Source organism: Mustela putorius, unplaced genomic scaffold (genome assembly GCF_011764305.1).
Source record: "Mustela putorius furo isolate JIRA1106 unplaced genomic scaffold, ASM1176430v1.1 tig00000129_pilon_pilon_pilon, whole genome shotgun sequence".
NCBI classification, from domain to species: domain Eukaryota; kingdom Metazoa; phylum Chordata; class Mammalia; order Carnivora; family Mustelidae; genus Mustela; species Mustela putorius.
In genome coordinates this window covers 21,631,825-21,651,078 of record NW_025421290.1, presented here as the reverse complement: position 1 = coordinate 21,651,078, position 19,254 = coordinate 21,631,825, and the positions used below count along the sequence as shown (strand labels likewise).

At 53.9% G+C, this 19,254-nt stretch overlaps 1 protein-coding gene across 4 annotated transcripts in view; it reads left to right on the top strand.

The window, feature by feature from the left end:
* ACTN1 (actinin alpha 1) overlaps positions 1-12,837 on the top strand; it is a 96,237-nt gene extending 83,400 nt beyond the window's left edge. For 2 of the 4 annotated variants that reach the window (XM_004739003.3, XM_045070907.1), the window contains exons 12-22: positions 2,372-2,522; positions 2,986-3,094; positions 3,594-3,734; positions 4,719-4,901; positions 5,199-5,333; positions 6,549-6,728; positions 7,363-7,509; positions 8,487-8,567; positions 9,038-9,103; positions 10,313-10,471; positions 11,927-12,837. In XM_004739003.3, coding sequence (XP_004739060.1) covers positions 2,372-2,522; positions 2,986-3,094; positions 3,594-3,734; positions 4,719-4,901; positions 5,199-5,333; positions 6,549-6,728; positions 7,363-7,509; positions 8,487-8,567; positions 9,038-9,103; positions 10,313-10,471; positions 11,927-12,085 — 1,511 coding nt within the window. In that variant the 3' untranslated portion in view covers positions 12,086-12,837. The remainder of the gene's footprint in view (positions 1-2,371; positions 2,523-2,985; positions 3,095-3,593; positions 3,735-4,718; positions 4,902-5,198; positions 5,334-6,548; positions 6,729-7,362; positions 7,510-8,486; positions 8,568-9,037; positions 9,104-10,312; positions 10,472-11,926) is intronic. The other 2 variants (XM_004739005.3, XM_004739004.3) reach the window with 2 other exon arrangements.
* The last annotated feature ends 6,417 nt before the right edge of the window (positions 12,838-19,254 follow it).

Here is a 19,254-nt window from a genome sequence, read left to right as displayed (position 1 = left end):
CAGCCTAACCCACTGAGCCACCCAGGCGCCCGACCCTTTTTTCAAATAAGGTCAGATTCTGAAGTTCTGGCTTGACCTGGGTTTCAGGGAACACTATTCAACTCGGTATGCGTCCCCCTAGGGTTGCTGTAGCGGTAAGCATCGTAAGGACATTTTATGCTTAGCTGAGTGCCTGGCAGGTAGAGCACACTCCGTAAATGGTAGCCCTGGGGATTCTTCCTCCACTGCATGCCCTGATGCTGTTTTCTGGCCTCCAGTGGTAGTGACCTAGAGCCCTTGCCGTTTTAACAGAGGTGAAACTTGGAGGCACTTGGGGCCACACCTGGTGTCTCCCTGTTGGCAGTTGAAGTTAACTCCAAAGAAAGAAGAGTCATACCTAGAGTAGACTTTTCCTAGAACTGGGGGCCAGGGGTGGAGAGGGACCCACACTGCCCGTCTCCTAGGGTCCAGCCATTTCAGCTGGAACCTCTGGCGTAGCCTCTGTTGGCTGGTGAGGTAGGTTGCAGTGTCTCCATGCTCCCCCATCAGATCTCAGGCTGGAGACGGTGAGGGACGGGCTATATCCTGTGGCATGGTGGGGGATGGGCACGTGCTTGAGTTGGCCTGAGGGGGCCTGGGTTAGCTCCATGTTGCAAGTACACAGTGGTGCAAGCTTGCTCTCTGCAAACCCCCCGCCCCCCCACTGCCAGGTGCACCTGGTGCAGAGTGGAAGTAGAAATCACACCAACTCACGTGTGTCAGTTACAGCTTCCCCAGGACCCGGGCACAGCTCACAGGAAGGTACAGAGCAGGGGCTGGCCCCGTCAGCCGGTCCATTACCAGCAGGGACATGAGAATGGCTGGTGTGAGGGCAGCAAATGCGGGCACAACCTCTAGGCAAAGCAGTCTCGCTGGGCACGTCCACACCTGGCCGTGGTGCCGCCTGCTGACCCAGGAGTTCTTGAACCTGTCTGAAGCATGAACCCTGAACATGGGGAAATCACACGTCTAGGGAGATTTGCCGGGAGACCCTCTCTGATAGCACAAGCTGAGGGGTCTGGACGCCCCACGGTAGGGGGACAGGTGGTCACACCGGTGGTGACTCAGCCACCAGAGGGGACACAGGTGAAAACTGAAGCCAGAGTAGAGACTCTGAGGATGGGCTGCTGAATGTTTGAAAGCACAGCTTCCATCTCCCTGAGGGTTGTGACACGGCATCTGTATAAGGAAAGATGGAAAAAGAGTAGATACGTAGGCTCATCATTAATTTTTTTTCCCTGGTAAACTTAACATATTATTATTCTGACTTAAAGAATAAGAAGTAGCAGGTCATCTATCTGGCTCAGTCGGAAAAGCATGTGACTCTTGATCTTGGGGTCGTTAAGTTTGAGCCTCACCTTGCGTGTAGAGATGAGTTAAAAATAAAATCCTTTTTTTTTTTTTAAGATTTTATGTTATTTATGACAAAGACAGTGAGAGAGGGAACACAAGCAGGGGGAGCTGGAGAGGGAGAAGCAGGCTCCCCGATGAGCAGGAAGCCCGATGGGGGGCTCAATTCGGGATGCCAGGATCATGACCAAAGCCAGAGACAGACGCTTAATGACTAAGCAGCCCAGGTGCCCCTAAAAATAAAATCTTTAAAAAAAGAAAAAAAGGTAGAGGGGAGGAAAGAAAGGCCCCTTTGGGCACGGTCCTTCCAGCCTCCACAGCCCGGCCTTCATCTGCTGAGACTGGCTGAGCTTCCCTGACGGGCCCAGCCAGATGTGCAGGGTGGGGGCGTGCAGGCCGGGCTGGGTCCCCTGTGCTGGACCAGACACTTCATGAGACAGCTGGCAGATGTCGCGTAGCAGTAGTCCTGGGGGCTTCTTTTCTCATCCCATTTCCTCCTGGGAAGCAGAAATCCCAGACGTGCCAGCCCACCCTGTTCCTAAAGAGAGAGCAGCGCCCCTGACAGTCACAGAAGGTTCTGGCCACTGTTGGATTCTGTGTAGAGTGCCGTGACATGCGGACCACAGCCAGATAATCAAGGGGAGGGGTCCCTGCAGGGCTCCTGGGGGCCTGCAACAGTAGCTGGAGAAAGATGGGGCACTTGGCTGGTTCTTTCCTGGCTGTACCACAGGGCATAGCCCAGCGTAGCCTTTGGACGTAACCACTCCTCGTGGCCCCATATACGTCCCATGGAAAGTAGCACCTTCCCCGACCCGGACTTGTGGCAGATGTTCAGCTGCGTCTTGCTTTCTCAGACTGCCGATGGTTGATCGCTGTATGGTGGGCATCTGGGGACATGCCCTGGAAGTGGGGCCTTTGGAGCCCTGAGGGGTGGATGGGCAGGTCCAAGAAGATGGGGCCTCTGGCTTCTGCTCAGCCTTGTATCCCTTTCCCCCGAATGCAGGCAAAGAGGCTATGCTACGGCAGAAGGATTACGAGACCGCCACCCTCTCGGAGATCAAGGCCCTGCTCAAGAAGCACGAGGCCTTTGAGAGTGATCTGGCTGCGCACCAGGACCGCGTGGAGCAGATCGCCGCCATTGCACAGGAGCTCAAGTAGGCGCAGCTGGGCGAGGGCTGGGGCTGCAGTGGGAAGGGGATGTAGCTGTGCAAAACGAGGAGGGTGGGTACAGTGAGCTCCCGGGCAGGAAGGGCACCCATACAGAAGACAGTGAGTGTTGTCTCAGGCGGAGAATGAGCCCGTGACCCTGCTACCCGATACCCTGAGGGTATCCAGTCCTTCCCTGTAATTAGTGCTGGACCAGAGCTATTGCTTGGCCTCAGGGGGTCAAGACCACCTCCAGTGAGCTGTGGCAGGGGCCCCTGGAGAGAACTGGCCTTCATTTGTCTCCCGGCGGTCTTCCGAAAACCAAGGAGTTGGGGGGTCTTGGGGTCCCTGGAGGTCTTGGGGAGCACGCCTGGCTTCCCTGTACCACTCGTGTGCCCAACGCTGGGGAGAAGGGAGCAGACCCTGGAGGAAACCTGGGTCATCAGACTCTTGCTGTCTCTCCCCTTCCAGCGAGCTGGACTATTATGACTCGCCCAGTGTCAACGCCCGGTGCCAGAAGATCTGTGACCAGTGGGACAACCTGGGAGCCCTAACCCAGAAGCGGAGGGAAGCTCTGGAGGTGTGGCCCCTGAGGAAGACGGGGGCCGGCCCCTAGCAGCTCTGGGAGCCTCTTGCTGCTTTGTGATTCCCTTTGCCTTGGGCCAGAAGGCCCCACTGGTTCCCTGGATCCACTGTGGCCTATGTGTCGAAGGTTCACTCTGGCGCTGGTTTGGGCTTTGCCCTGATGGAGATGCGTCCTTTGTGGCCTCCCTGTCTCATGCACTTCACAGCCCACCCCCAGCCATTTGAGCACTTTCCTATTCTGCAGATCAGACTGAGGGTTGGGCTGGGTGAATCCAGTGTGGGAGGGTCTGTAGACCTCACATTAAGAACCAGTGTCCCAGAGAAAGCCTATTCTTTCTGCCTGCCTTAGTCTGGTCTTCCACACCTAGACCCCTTGGGGCAGGACAGCAGGACCTTGGAGGCTTGGGATGGGGGTCGGGGGGCAGAGAGTGGTAATTCTGGATAGGACTCTGCTGAATACCTCCCTATCCACCCCTTCCAATTTTCACTCCCAGCGGACAGAGAAGCTGCTGGAAACCATTGACCAACTGTACTTGGAGTACGCCAAGCGGGCTGCACCCTTCAACAACTGGATGGAGGGGGCCATGGAGGATCTGCAGGACACCTTCATCGTGCACACCATCGAAGAGATCCAGGTGTGCTGCAGACTCCTCACCCCTGAAGGCTGGCTCCCCCAGGCCCCTGTGCAAACCTCACCCCTGCAGGACTGCTCTTTGGGGCTGGGGATAGCAGCCAAGGATTTTCTTCATTTGAACAAATTGCATTTTATGTATTTTGACTAGGCAACCTATGCAGATGGTATAAAATCTAGAAAATAAAGATGATAGGCCATAAATTCTCCCTCCTACCCTAGAGCTCTCCCCAGAGTGAAGCAGTAGGCCCACACTATCTCTGCCTATGCAAGCAAAAATATTTATTTATTAAGATTTTATTTATTTATTTGACAGAGATTGCAAGTAGGCAGAGAGGTAGGCGGGGAGGAGGAGGGAGGCAGGCTCCCTGCTGAGCAGAGAACCTGATATGGGGCTTGATCCCAGGACCCTGAGATCATGACCTGAGCCGAAGGCAGAAGCTTTAACCCACTGAGCCACCCAGACACCCCAAAATATTTATTAATGTGTTCTTCTCATACCCCTTTTAACGCAAAAAGCCATTCTTACTATATACCGTATTTTGAACCCTTATTTTTAACTTAATATTTTGGAGCTCATTGCATAGCAGTAAATAGCTCTCCCATTCTTTTATACAGCTGCAGGGGTTTGGATTTAAGAGATTTTGCAAAGGGAGCCTGGGTTACGGAAGGTCACCTGGGGGAGCAGACCCTGTCCTTGTCCTGACAGTGGGTGGTATACACTCTAGGGGTGGTTGCTCCTGATTTCACCAGTCCTAAGGATGAAGCTCTTGTTAGATGGCTCTGCCTTCACCTCCCTGTGGCCAGCCCTGCCCACTTGGTTCTCAGCCATGAGCATCCTTGGTTGATGCCTCTGCATCTCCCTGCTGGTGTGGAGCCAGGCTTTCAGTGGCCCTCCTGCCCCCACCCGCTACTGTGGGACCTGTAGGGCTCCCTTAGTTCATCTTGCCCACACGAGGCACCGTCATTCTACTTCTCTTCAACTCAGGGACTGACCACAGCCCATGAGCAGTTCAAGGCCACCCTCCCTGATGCCGACAAGGAGCGCCTGGCCATCCTGGGTATCCACAACGAGGTGTCCAAGATCGTCCAGACCTACCACGTCAACATGGCGGGCACCAACCCCTACACAACCATCACTCCTCAGGAGATCAATGGCAAATGGGACCACGTGAGTGGAAGGGCTGGGTGGGGTATTGGCTGGGCTACAGAAGGTTTTATAAGGGCATGGATTTTGTCCCCTTTTTTGGTTGACTTTTATTGATGTTCATGGATTTTATTTTTTTTCCTTATCACACGGTAAGCACTCAATCTGTCCAGTTAACGAGCGATGGAGTTTCTGGAACTGGTCACTCCTGTTCTGTTACTGCCTCACTCCTTCCCTTCATGCCTCCTCCATTTCCTCAGTCTGAAGTATGGGACACGCGGCTGGCCCGTTACCCACGTCCTGTGACTGTCCCCACCCCAGGTGCGGCAGTTGGTGCCACGGAGGGACCAGGCCCTGACGGAGGAGCACGCCCGCCAGCAGCACAATGAGAGGCTACGTAAGCAGTTTGCAGCCCAGGCCAATGTCATCGGGCCCTGGATTCAGACCAAGATGGAGGTGGGTCCCCTCACGGGAGGCAGGGATGGCTCTCCTCACGGGAGGCTTCCGCCCCTTCCCAGCACTGTCCCAGCCAGTCAGGCTGCCCTCTCTCCTCCTAGGCAGGATCCCGGGAGGAATGCTGGTCCCAAGCCCACGATGGGCCTGTGGCCCTACAGGGGGTATGGAGCCTGTCAGGGAAGGCCAATGGGTTGATCCCGATCTCTGGTTTGGGCGCAAAGACCCACCCAGGGCTGCCACTAAAGAGCCACATGAGAAAGTGCCACAGATGTATCGTTGCTGAATCGCTGATATATCGTTGACTTATTTGGCTGACCAGGTGTCCCTTCCTTCTGAGCAGAGAGCTTTGTCAAAGAGAAGGATCTTTATAGAGAGAGAACTGGGCCTTGGGCAAGTGTGGAGGTTTTTTGCTGAATTATTGGGCCAGATCCTGGGGTACTGTATGTAGATCAGGAAAGGGGCCCTGTTTGGGTTAGAGCCTGGTGTTCCCGTGAGCTCCTTGATGGCAGAGACCATGTCAAGCTCATGGTGGTCTCTCCTGCACCCCAGCCCCACCTGCTTAACCATGCATTGTGCATAGTAGCTGCTCAGGAAATACTTGCTGGGTCGAATTGAGTGCACAGAAAAGGCTTTTACAAACAAGTTTTGTTTCCATAGATGACGTACAGACAGAAAGGGGGCTGAGGCCCGGCCTATGGGGCAGGTAGGATTGAGGCAGGCGGAGGCAGGCAGCCTAGGAGCAGAACAGCAGGTGCATGGCCACTGAGGAGACACTTCAAGGGCTCTGAGGCTGTGGGGAAGCTGGCTCTGTGGGCAGAGAGAGTCCCTGAGGTGGGTGATCATTGGAAACACAGCTTGGGCGGGGAGTTTGAATGGCAAGCAGAGGAGCGAGCATTTAGGTTAGGAACTGACCTAGCCGCCCCCTTCTGAGCCTGAGAGGCACCCGAGAGACGGGAGGTATGTCATCTAGTGATAGTGCTTTTCATACCCCTTTACGATGCTGTTTCCATACCAAAGTGTGTCCCTGCTGACTGGATTTTGTTCTTGCTGGACTGATTATCACTGATGGGTTCCCTGATACTGGGGTGGCAGGCAAGGGGAGGCACCAAGGAGAATCATGTGAGGGGCTGACCAATGACCTGGATGCCCCAGTCCCTACCCCAGCGACAAGAGTGGTACAGACAGTCTGACAAGGGCTTCCTTCCCGGTGAGCAGGAGATCGGGCGGATCTCCATTGAGATGCACGGGACTCTGGAGGACCAGCTCAGCCACCTGCGACAGTATGAGAAGAGCATTGTCAACTACAAGCCCAAGATCGACCAGCTGGAGGGCGACCACCAGCTCATCCAGGAGGCGCTCATCTTCGACAACAAGCACACCAACTACACTATGGAGGTGGGTGGCACCGGTCTTGCTTCTCCAGGGGACGTCCAGGCTGGGGCAGGGGGGCAGTTACCCATCTTCCAAGGAAAGTGCTCACAGTAGGAGGACAAGCTCTCGCTTGGGAGTGAGGGCATACTCGCCACTGCTCTCCTCTGGAGCTCTGGGTCTTCGGGCCCTTCTGAATTTCCCAGGGAGCTTGTCGAGAATGCAGACTTCAAGCCTTCGGCTCTAGGATTTGATTCCCTAGGTCTGGGCAAGGGCAGAGGAGTCTATGTTTTGAACAGGCCCCTGTGATTCAGCTGCAGGTGATCTCCAGACACTGGCTTAGACACCCGCTTTCCAAGCAGTGACTGGTTTGGACCATGAAGGAAAGTGTGTGTGGCTATGGAATCGGATATGCAGGGCCCTCCCTCCTGCCCTGACTCAGGCCACCAGTTCTGGTCTCTGCTGCCTCAGGTGGAGGCCACTGCCCTCCTGTGCTTCCCCTTTCATCATCTGGATCCTCTGGCCCAGTGATACTATAAATCTGGCTGGAAGTCTGGATTTGGTGGCTTGGGCCATTTCCGCGGTTGGGGGGAGGAGTCGCCGGGAGCAGCCAAGGCCCAGGCCTGGGGCCCCTTCACTGACAGGCCCCTCATTCCCCCAGCACATCCGTGTGGGCTGGGAGCAGCTCCTCACCACCATCGCCAGGACCATCAACGAGGTGGAGAATCAGATCCTCACCCGAGATGCCAAGGGCATCAGCCAGGAGCAGATGAATGAGTTCCGGGCCTCCTTCAACCACTTTGACCGGGTGAGAGCCCCACTGCCCGCACTTAGAGCAGTCCCCAGCCCCTGCCCCAGGGCCCTGGAAGGCAGTGTGCCCAGGAGGTGGGCAGCCATGCTGGGCCAGTTCCTGGGCAAGGGAGGGAGAGGAGGAGGGAAGCAGGAAGGCAGCTTGCCTTGACTCTGGACCGCACAGCTGGTCTCAGAAAGCCTGTCCTGGTGTGGCTGTGAACTTCCCCACTTTTCTGGACCAAGAGCTCATACAGTGAGTGGAGAGAGGATCACTGGCCCCCAACACTTGTTCTCCTGCCACGAGGAGTCAGTCCTTGGGAGCGAGGCTACCCTAGCCTCAGGGGCCGGCCTGCTGTCCCCTCTCTGTGGGGACTGTAGCTTGCCTCTGCCTCAGGACAGAGGAGCAGAGGCCCCCTCCCCTATTTCACTCCCCAGCAGCCTTTGGGGGACTCTGGGGGCATCAGCATTGTTTGTCCTGGGTTCTCATCCCCGCTCTGGGACAGGTTGAGCTGTACATGGGCCATCCCTCCCAGTGCCCTGGGGTTTCTGGGTAGCCAGACGGCTGGGCGCTTGGGGTTTGGTGCTGCCCACCACCCCTGCCTGCTTCCCTGTCCTCCAGCCTCCTGGGTGGGTGAAGCCCTCTTGGAAAGCGGCATCAGGGCCTTGGGGCTGGGGTGGGCTGGGCCCTTCTGGGGGAGCTTCTCACCCTCCTGGCTCACCATGGTCCCCTCTGGCCTGCTTCCCGGAGCCGGGCTGCGTGTGCCAGGGAGAGGGCACCCACTGGGCCTCGTCCGTGTGTCTAACTGTGTGCACTTTTTATTTCCCCTCCTCCCCTGCCCCTTCCACCCACCACCCTCTCCCTCCGCATGCCTTTGTCCCCATGTCTCCCCACACGCACCACCCTCCCCCCTGGGGCATGGCCCACCCCCTCCCCTCACGGCCTCCACCTCCCTGGCACCGCATGGCTCGCTGCCTGGCGCACGGCGGCCCCAGGATCACTCCGGCACGCTGGGTCCCGAGGAGTTCAAAGCCTGCCTCATCAGCTTGGGTTATGATATTGGCAACGACCCCCAGGTACTCGCCTCCTGCATGGAGCACACTCAGGGGTGGCATCCGGGGCGAGAAATAACGCGTTTCTCCTTTCTCTTTTCTCTCTCTGTCTGGATCTCCCTGTCTCCCCTTTCCCGTGGGCCTCGGGGGCTCGTCCTCTCCTGCTGTCCCTGCCTGGCCCGTGTCGGGCTCCTCTTCCAATTGCTCCGACCTCTGACCTCTGCCCTCGGTCGTCTTTTGTGGGAACCTGCCCGGGGCCCATCTTCCTCTCTCCTCGTCACTCTCCATCCTGTGGACGGACTGTTGCCTCTCCCTGTTCTCTCTCCTCCCCGTGGATGTATCTCCTCCTGTGTTCCTTTTCCCTTCCTAACGCCCCCAATCATACATGTTGACCTCCCCTTCTGGCCATCTGTGCCCTGTCTTCCTGGCCCTGGGCCGGCCTTTCCTCCTCCTGCCTCTGACCCTCCTGTGTCTTGGTGCCACTGGCCCCACAGAAGAAGACAGGCATGATGGACACGGATGATTTCCGCGCCTGCCTTATCTCCATGGGTTACAACATGGTAATGTAAACCCCACCCTCTGTTCTGACGAGGGCTCGCTGTCTGGCCAGGAAAGCCGAGGCCTGGCGAGAGCAGGCTGGAAGCCCTCAGGCTAGGGGCTGCCCTCCCTGGAGGGGCCTCATGATTCTGGTCCATGGGGAAGATGGAGCCCTGCAGGCTGGGCCCAGCCTCGTGGACTGCGTGTGTCCCAGAGGTCTGGCCCTCTCACCTCGGTCTCTGTGCTGGTGTATTTTTTTGGTACTTCCTGTGGTGGTGGGCTTTTCCTCTCCCATGGTGGCTGGTGGGGCTGGCCCCCAAGGCTAGCAAGAAGGACTGGAGGTTTGGACTTCGGGTAGGGTTTGGCTCGACTTCCTCTTTCAGGAAGCACAGAGATTTCTGCGGCTGCCCTGGGGGTGGCTGCAGCCACGCCCACCACCCCTTGGCCTTTACGGCCTCCTCCATGGTATAACCTCACACTCGGGGGCCTGAGCTGGGCCGCGAGGCAGGTGCCAGGCCTCAGTGCAAAGGGCAGAGCTTGTGGGCTGCCCCAGGCCAGGCCAGGGCACAGGCTTAGGACGCAGGGAACCCAGGAGTAAACCCCAGCTCTGTCATCACCAGCTTGGGGAGCGGGGTGAGGTGAGGGGACCCCTACGGGACTGCGGCCAGGTTTCACCAAAGGAACTTTGTGAGTGTGGCTCCTGGGTCTGACACACAGGAAGTACACTGTGGTGGGGGGGGGCGCAGGTTGTGGAGCCAGACCATCCAAGTTCAAATCCCAGCTCTGTTAACCTGCTGGCTGTGTGACTCTGAGCAAGTCACCAAGCCTGTCTGGGCCTCCAGTTGCTCATCTGGAAACCTCATGGAAGTAATAAGGACCTGTGCCATACAATGGGGGGGGGCGGGGTGAGAAAAGAGGTGAAAGGCATCCAGCCGTCAGAAGAGTGCGGTTTGCGGTACATGTTGTGACTGGCAGCCGTTACAGCTGTCGTCAGCATTGTCATCATGTGCTCCGATGGGAGCCTGGGGGGTGTGGGAAGCCTGAACGGAGTCTTTGCTCTTGGGTCTAATGTCCCTGTGATGCCCTTAGGACAGCCCCCAGGGGCCGCTGTGTCCCCCCCCCCCAGCAGCCTCAGGCAGCTCTGAGCCCCCAGGGGCGTAGGTCCGTATGAGACATTCCCGGCAGCCTGCGGCTGAGAGGCTGACAGGCCTGGGGTTGGTTCTTCTCTCTAGGGAGAGGCAGAATTTGCCCGTATCATGAGCATCGTGGATCCCAACCGCCTGGGTGTAGTGACGTTCCAGGCCTTCATTGACTTTATGTCTCGGGAGACGGCCGACACAGACACAGCAGACCAGGTCATGGCCTCCTTCAAGATCCTGGCTGGGGACAAGGTAGGTCTCCGGTGGCGTGGGTGCTGTCTGTGCAGGGTGTGGGGGGGGGGGTCACTTGCACCCTGCGTCCCCTTCTTCCACTGGGCTTCCCCCTGCTGTCCATCTCCCCCCATTTCTGTAATGTTTTGGGATCAGCTAAGGTGTTCGGGCACAGCGTGAGTCTAAGGGGGTCTCTTTCCAGGGAGCGGGACCCCTTCGTAGTCAGGTGGGAGTGGTGAGTCGTGGAGGCGGGTAGAGTGGGGTGAGGACGTGACCGGGTGATGGAAGGGTCGTCTGAGAACTCAGACTTCACCCTGCTATTGCGCTGCACGTCGGCGCGGACCACCATCAGGGAGTGGGAGGGAAGCGTGTGTCTGATTGGTCTACCCTGAGCAGCAGTCAGTTTGGGTTTCCCAATTTCCCAAGTTCCCTGCAGTGCCCTGCCTGGCAGTGGAACAGTGGGAGTGCCAGCAGAAACTGGCAAAGCGGGGATGTCTGGAGGTCAGATTTCCTTTCTGTAAAATTCATAGGATAGGCCTTCTGCCGTCCTTCCTTCAGACTGAAAAGATGGAGTTATAAAAAGCCAAAGCCAGTGGGGAGCATCATTTCTGAAATGTCTCAGTCTATAAAAGCGAAAGATTGAGCCAAGAGAAGTTCCTGAAGGTCAGTTCCTAAAGTTTAAGGACACCCTCTTAGAGTCCTGGCACCTGGAGTTGGAATGACCCTTGGAAACCATCTCCTTCAAGTGACTCTGGGTCTCTCAAGTCCAGAAAGGGGCCTGGGTTCCTGGCTTTTGGAGTGACCTAGGGGTGACCCCATTCTCCTCAAAGCTGGTTCGTAGGGGGCTTTGGCAGAGGTAGCGCAAGGTGCTGGGGGCCCACCTCGTGGGGCCAAGCCTCCGAGTGAGCTGTTCTGGAGGCTAAACTCCCCAGAGAACCAACTTCCCAGTAGACCTGTCACGGGTGCGCATAGACCTGGGCTGGGGACCAGGGAGGCGCGGGCAGGCCTGCATCTTGCAAACCTGGTGGAGGTAGCTGTCCCCCCGCAGCGATGTCCCACTTGGATGCTCACTGTATTTGTGGATATTCATCATCTTCAGAGTGCTTGCTTGAGTGGGTGTGCCTCCCTTGTGTTACCAGAGTCCCTGCGGGTGGCTCTAGCCTGTGATTGCTGCAGACCAGAGTGATACCTGAAATAACAGGTGCAGTTAGCATTTGAATTAGCTTGGAAACAGGCCAGACTGCTACAGAGATGGCAAACAGGAGATTGAAAAGGAACATGTATTTTGTATATGCACACATGTGTATGTATGCACGTGTATGCATTATAAACACACACGTTATATATGTATACGGGATACACCTGTGGATCTGTGCGTGTGCGCACGTCTCTGTATCCAGAAGCAGGAGTAGGGGACGGGGCGGGGTGCTGTCGCCCATAGTGACATCCGGGTCCCCCTGCCGGCTCTCTCCCCAGAACTACATCACGGTGGATGAGCTGCGCCGAGAGCTGCCGCCCGACCAGGCCGAGTACTGCATCGCGCGGATGGCCCCCTACACCGGCCCCGATGCCGTGCCAGGTGCTTTGGACTACATGTCCTTCTCCACGGCGCTCTACGGCGAGAGCGACCTCTAACCCGCCCGCCCAGGCCAGCGCCCTTGCCTTGCCCGCTGTGCGCCCCTGCCCTGCGCCCCCGCTGCCCCCTCTCCCGCCCAGGTGTGGTCTCTGTGCTCTGCCTCGAACCGGGAGAGCTGGGACCCACGTGGCATCGAGCCTCCCTGCCCGCAAAGTGACAGTTTACATAATTATTTTCTGCAAAAAAGAAAAGAAAAGTTACGTTAAAAAAAGTAAAAAAACAAAAAACCAAAAAACCACATATTTTATTATAGAAAAAGTATTTTTTTCTCCACCAGACTTAAATGGAAAAGAGGAAAAATTAACTGTTTGCACCGAAATGTTTTGTTTTATTGTGACATAGGACAATAACCAAGCACAACGTTCTATTCTATACTTTTTATCAATTTTTTTTCTCTCTGTATCATCTGCTGTATTCATTTCTCCAATCTCATGTCCACCTTGCTGTGGGAGTGGAGGGGTGGGGGTAGGGGGATATCTTGTCAAAAGGCACATTGGTGCATGTGTGTTTGCTAGCTCACTTGTCCATGAAAATATTTTATGATATTAAAAAAAAATCTTTTGAAATGGCTGTTTTTTAAGGAAGAGAATTTCTGTGTCTTGTCTTCTCGTTTTTAAGCCCAGAGGTGTGGTTAACACACTTTTTTCCTTTAGTTTTAATGTTGCTGATTAAAAATGAACAAGATTGGAGAGTGTGGACGATTTTGATACCACTTGTCACACACCGTATTAAAGCAACAGCGCTACCATGACCTCTCTTGGCCTGCTCCTTGCTTACTGTTTTCCAGGAGGGTGTGTGGGGTCAAGGATGATGGGGTCCACCTCTACCCAACCTTAATAGGTTTTTGACTCTGGCACATTCCATCCTCCTATATTTCGCTATGTTTATTTAATTAAAAAAAAAAAGTGGTTTCCTCAGAAGTCTCTTAAATGAGTTGAAGATAAGGTCATGGATGTGTAAGGAAGGGACTCTGTAATGATAAGTCCTACCTTTGTTTTCTGTGGCATCAGCTCTGTGATACCTGTGTGCCCCTCCCTATTTTTTCCTATAAGGGAACACACTGAACTGTCTTTTTTTTTTTTTTTTAAAGATTTTATTTATTTATTTGACAGGCAGAGATTACAAGTAGGCAGAGAGAGAGAGAGGAGGAAGCAAGCTCCCCACTGAGCAGAGAGCCCGACGTGGGATCCTGACCCGAGCCAAAGGCAGAGGCTTTAACCCACTGAGCCACCCAGGCGCCCCCACACTGAACTGTCTTAAAGAGTCCTCGTGTTTTTCGCTATTCAGAATGTCATCCAGTCAGGGCGCCTGGGTGGCTCAGTCGGTTAAGTGTCTGCCTTTGGCTCGGGTCATGATTCTAGGGTTCTGGGATTAAGCCCCATCTCTGGCTCCCTTGCTCAGCAGGGAGTCTGCTTTTGTGCCCCCCCCTCTGCCCCTCCCCAACTTGCGCTCGTTCTCTCTCTCAAATAAATAAATAAAATCTTAAAAAAAAAATGTCCTGCAAACAGCAGCCTCCCAGCATCACCTGGGAGCTTGCTGGAAATGCAGTCTTGGGCCTCACCCCAGACTTTCAGAATCTGCATTTTAACAAGCTCCCCAGGGCATCTGTGTGCTCCCCTCTAGCTTCTCCAGTTTTTCCTCCTTACCTGTATCTCCTCCCTGAGGCTGTATCTTATTTACAGGACAGGGAGAGAAGACTATCGGTGGTAATACCAGTGCAATAGACTGCCATTTCCAAAGTGGGGAGACTGTACTGTAGTTCCTTCAGCCATTAAGTGGCAATAACAGTGCTGTTGGAAAGCCAGTGCATATCCATAGAGCTCCTAGAATCTTAGAACATTCTAGAATACTCACTGCCCAGGGAAAGAGGCAAGCAGACTGTTTAGAAGGAAGGACATGGGGTAGAGGTTGGCATTTGCTTTGGGGACATTCCTGTCGGATTAACCACTAGCTGGTTAAAAGTCCGGTAAATGCTCACTGTTGGTCTGCCATGGGTGCAGCCCCATGGGGGAAGAACATGGAACAAGGCCAGAACCTGGCCTCAGAAGCTCAAAGTCCTTTTAAAGAAGGCTAATACACAAGATTCCCTGTCTTATTAGCTATTTACTTGCAAGTCTAACTGAGAGCACAGTGGTAGAGGAGTAGAGGAGGGGGAAATTGTTCCAACCCGAAGGTTTCCTAAACCCAGGGTACAAGCACTTGACTATACCACAGTTTCTAGAGGTACGATCAATCGGCCTTTTCACCACTCAGGTTAGAAAAGAATTGTGTAAGTGTCATTTGGACGAAAGTATGCTTTTACTGAGTTAGTCCACATCCTTTAAAGAAATGCCCTTACTTGATATTCCCAATATTCAAGTGTGCTTATGTGTGTGCAGATGGCTGTAGTTACTTAAAATTTTCAGTCTGTTAAAGAGGTAAACATTCTAAAATCCGTTTCTGAAGCTGGTTAGGTCATCACACTCCTCTTATATGGATAATGTCATTTTTTTCTATAAGAATAAAAACACTCTTGCTTCTAATCATTCACACATGTAACAATTAACCACTCCCCAAACAACCCCGTTTAACTCTCCCAAAATAATTAAGTTCCTGTAAATATTTTAAACATACTTACAGATTTTAATAATTATTCCCGGTACCTCAGGCTCCCCACTGAGACAAATTTAAATTGAGGCCACAAATTCTTGCTCAGCACAAAGCAACTGAAATACTATAAATGGAAATCGAGTCCTCTGGGGCAGCTCAAAGCTGTTTACTGACAGTTCCCTTCTACCTCTAAAATGAAAATCACATCTAATCTCAATTTCACATTCCAGGTAAAAACCCCAAAGTGAATATATGCCAGATTCTCTTAGGACTTCAAGCTCCTTAAATTAATCCACAGGTTTTCATGAGTATAAAACCTCTGAATCTTCATGCCAAGAGTTGGATCTATTTCATCCTTCTATTTCTTTCTACCTAGGAGATCTCAAGTTCCCCTGGCATTCGTTGCTGGGTTTTCGGGTTACAGGTTGAGGATTGTGACATGTGTCACATGGGGAGTCTGAAGCAGGACACAAGATGAGGCGTTCACCCACTTCCGGGTTTTCCCCAGGGCCCTCGGGATCTCAGGGCATCGATTCTAGAGTCGAGTGTTGTTTGCTGGGTCACCAGGGCCCCTGAGCCCAGGCCCTTCCTCGGGCACTTCTACTGCAGCCTGTCGCCTTACTCCCTTGATGGTCTTTTGTGTCTCACTGTTGGCCACTTTTCATCATAAACCATTCCAGCTTACTCTGAATGATTGGGTGCATGGAATTTCCTACCCCGACGAAGGTTGATCCTGCGTCGGTGGGATGAACACATTGCATCTTTCCTGCCGAGGTAGGGCATGGATTTCTTCTGTGTTTTTATCTGCCTCTGCCGCATACCTTTGGAGGGATTTTGTTGACAGCCTGATAAAGGCCAGTCCGTAAATACAGCTGCTCTTTCTCTGGCCTGTCAAGCCTTCCATAAAATGCTGCGAACATTCCACATCCCAGGCCTGTCTCAGGAATCTGCTGTGTCCTGTCACTGGGCCAACTCAGAACAGTCCCCTGGATACAAGACTGATGCCCGAAGGGTACAGTCAGTAGAGTGAGCGAGTTACCAGAACTGAGAACAAATAAGGTTTCCTTAGGTTGTAAGGAGCTTAGAGGCTTTGTGGGTTCTTTGGCCTGTGCCAAAGGGTAGGGCTGCTGGGCATGGATGGTGTTGAAAGGTGGGGTGGGGCATGCCTCTGGGTCACCTACCCTATACCCAGCCCTAGACAGGTCTGCTTCCTGTCACCAAGGGAAGAAATACAACCTCTTTCGACATCAGTGCCTTTCAGAGGAGAGACATGGGCTCGGGTGGGCCCTGCTACTTCCCAGCTGGGCGCATAACCTCCCCACATGTGGCTCAGTCATTAAGCATCTGCCTTCGGCTCAGGTCTTGGTCCCAGGGTTCTGGAACCGAGCCCCGCATCGGGCTCCCTGCTCAGCAGAGAGCCTGTTTCTCCTTCTTCCCCTGTTTACTGCTCCCCCTTTTGGTGTTCCCTGTTGCTGTTTTTTTCTCTCTGTCAAAGAAATAAAATCTTTAACCACCCCCCCACCACGTGGTGTCAACAATGCTGTTTTCTGTTTGAGTTGGCCGGTGGTAGGCATTTAATTGGTGACAGTAAGTATTAACACAGTTTTTTTTTTTTTTTTTAATTATCTGTCCTTTGTTAAGCTATTTTAAATATTCGTAAGGCAAAAAGGCCTGGCCCTAGAAAAATCCTAGTAAGGGGAGTGCTCTTCCAGTCTTAGAGCTCCGCGGTGGGCTGAATCGTGGCCCTGGTCCCTGGAGCCTGTGATGACATCTTTTGCATGGCAGATGGGACTTTGCAGAGGCAATTAAGGGTCTGGAGATGGGGAGATTATGCTAGATGGTCTGGGTGGGCCTTCAGAAAGAGTAGGCCAGAGTGTCTAAGTCAGAGAAGGAGAAATGATGGAGGCAGAGGCTGGAACGCTGTTGGGCCATAAGCCGAGGCATGTGGACGGCCTGTAGGAGTTAGAACCGGCAGGGGAATGGATTATCCCCTAGAACCTCCCGAAGAAATGCAGCCCTGCTACTGACCTTGGCTTTCTGAACTCCAAAACCATAGGCATAAGGCATACCCTGTTGTATGGCACTTCGCAGATAATGTGTTGCTTACAGGTTGAAGCTTTGTGGCCACCCTGCGTTGAGTAAGTCTTGGTGCCATTTTTCCAACATTTGCTCATTTTATGTCTCTGTGTCAATAAAGCATTTTAAAATTAAGGCATGTGCGTCGTTTTTTTTGGACACAATGTTAATCGCACACATACTAGGCCACGGTATAGTGCAAACACCACTTTTTTGTGCAGTGGGGGACCAGACATTTCAGCTGGCTGGCTTTATTGTGATGTTTGCTCTGTTGTGGTCCGGATCTAGAATGGAACCCGGGGGAGCTCCGAGCTAGACACAGATAATAAATCTGTGTTGTTTTAAGTCACTATGTGTGTGGTAGTTTGTTACAGCAGCAGTAGGAAACTAATTCATGCTCTGTTGTCCAGGTCTCTGGGAAGCCTGACTGCTTCCCTGATATCAGTGGCCTGGGTTAGACGCTTGAGGCTCTGGAGAAACCACTCCAGGCTCAAAGGCCCGAGTTGGCGATGTTGGTGCTTGGGGGGTGGCCACACAGCCTTTGGACCAGACCCCCTAACCCTAAACACAGTAGCCCACAGAGGAGGGAGATGGAAGCTACACCCAAAAGGGCCAGAATGGCTGGGCCCAGCAGGAGGTGGGGGAGCTGGATGGTGGCACGGGGCTGAGGGCTGCAAGCAGGACACAGTCTGGACACTAAGTTGTTGGAGAAGATCAGGAGTTGAGGTTTTTGTTTCGTTTTCAGTCGTCTCGGATCAGATCTAATGGAGCTGTCCCCTTGTCCTTCCCAGAATTTTCTGGGAGCCCTCTCAGGCTCTACTCACGGCAAAAATTCTTTTTAGTTCCAAATTTGGGCCCAGTGGGGAAAGCAGCATTTCAGGAAGAGAGGAAGGAGCCATTACAAGGTAAGAGCATGGGGAGTGCCACGGGAGGGGTGAGAGATTTCCAGGGAAGCTTAAATGGGCCTCCATGGCGGGCGAACGGTGGGATGAAGGACCAGAATGTGAAATGTTAGTGTGCAATGTGGGGGTCACGGAGTCCAACCTTGCCATTTGACAGAGGAGAAGATTACAGCCAGAGAGCAATGCCTTGCTTGAGGTCACAGAAGTAGGTTGAGGCAGAGCTGCGGGGGTACCCGGATAAAGTCCCCCAGAGGTATGGAACATGGTGGCTTCAGCCAGGGCAATGGGATTTGCTCTCTGGTTTCAGCCTGGCCTGTGTGCTCCCCGGGAGTGGAGGGTGCAGCCCCACTCAGGCCACCTGGACTTGGTCTGGGTGTGACAGGACTCTTCCTTGCCAGCGACACACAGCCTCTGCCTCCCCACAAAACTCTCATAAGGAGTGGACTCTCCAGAGGTGGATGCTGGCCAGCCAACAAACAGGACATGCTCCACGAAAGTGGGAAAGAATGGATTCCCGGCCCTGATGAGGGGCTGCAGCTGGAGGCCAGGGGAATTGGGGCTGGGACGATGGGTGGCCAGCATCTGAGTCAGAGGCAACTGCTGTCACTGTCCTACTCGTACCCAGTCAACTTTCACCTCGAGCTCTTGCATCTCTGTGCCTGGGGACTTTGCTCCCAGAGCCACCAAGCACCACGCTGGCTGAGGACGAGGACAAGGCGGGCTACCAGGAAGAAGCTTCCAGGAAGAAGGCGTACCAGCTCCCTCCTCCTCGGATGGCATTGAGTCTCGGGTTTTGCAGTTTCACAGTGTTACCCCAACAGGAGTCAGTCCAGCTGCCCACTGAGCTTACAGCACAAACAGCCACCAAGAGACTGCTGTGGGGCTAAGCCAAATGAACACACAGCCCATTCTCAGGGACATGTCTGAGAGCAACTTGACCTGAGAGCTTGACCCTTGAGATGCACTCCAAGGGATTCTCACACTCAGTCCAAACACTGTCCTAGAACACTGGGACCTGGGGAGAACCTATCCCTGCTGCCAGGTTGAGAAAGAAACATCAAGTGTGCAGGGAGGGAGCCGTCTCCTTTCTCTAGGCTGCACCCCGCGAGTTCCTCACGTGAATCTGGTGGCTGGAGGCTGGGGTGGGGGGTGGATAGGGAGCCTGCTGTGGGCTTGCAGAGAAGAGGGGAAATCTGGTGTCAGGATGGTGGGCACTCAGAAAACTGTCCCTGGGCGCTTGCCGGAGACCCCAGGTTTAGGAGCAAAATTCCCATTTTATAATTCAAGACAATGGGAAAACAGTTGTTTTTGCAAAACTTTTCTTTATAGGTTATATTTAGGGCACATCTGTCCACTAAGCGCTGCCTGGAGGAGGGCGGGCATTCGGTAAAACAACGTACCCAGAGTCCAGTAAGCCCCCATTAGGGCCTCCATCTTCCCTCTGCACACTACTACCTGAAAATGCCATTTGGGAAAGCGGGTCTTAACATGAGCTGGGTCGATGTTGCCCTCCAGTGGCCAAGTGTGTCCTTACAGCGCATGGCAGGTGGAGAGCAGCAGGGAGGAAAACCAAAGCGCTCTCGGGGACATCCTCTCCTGCT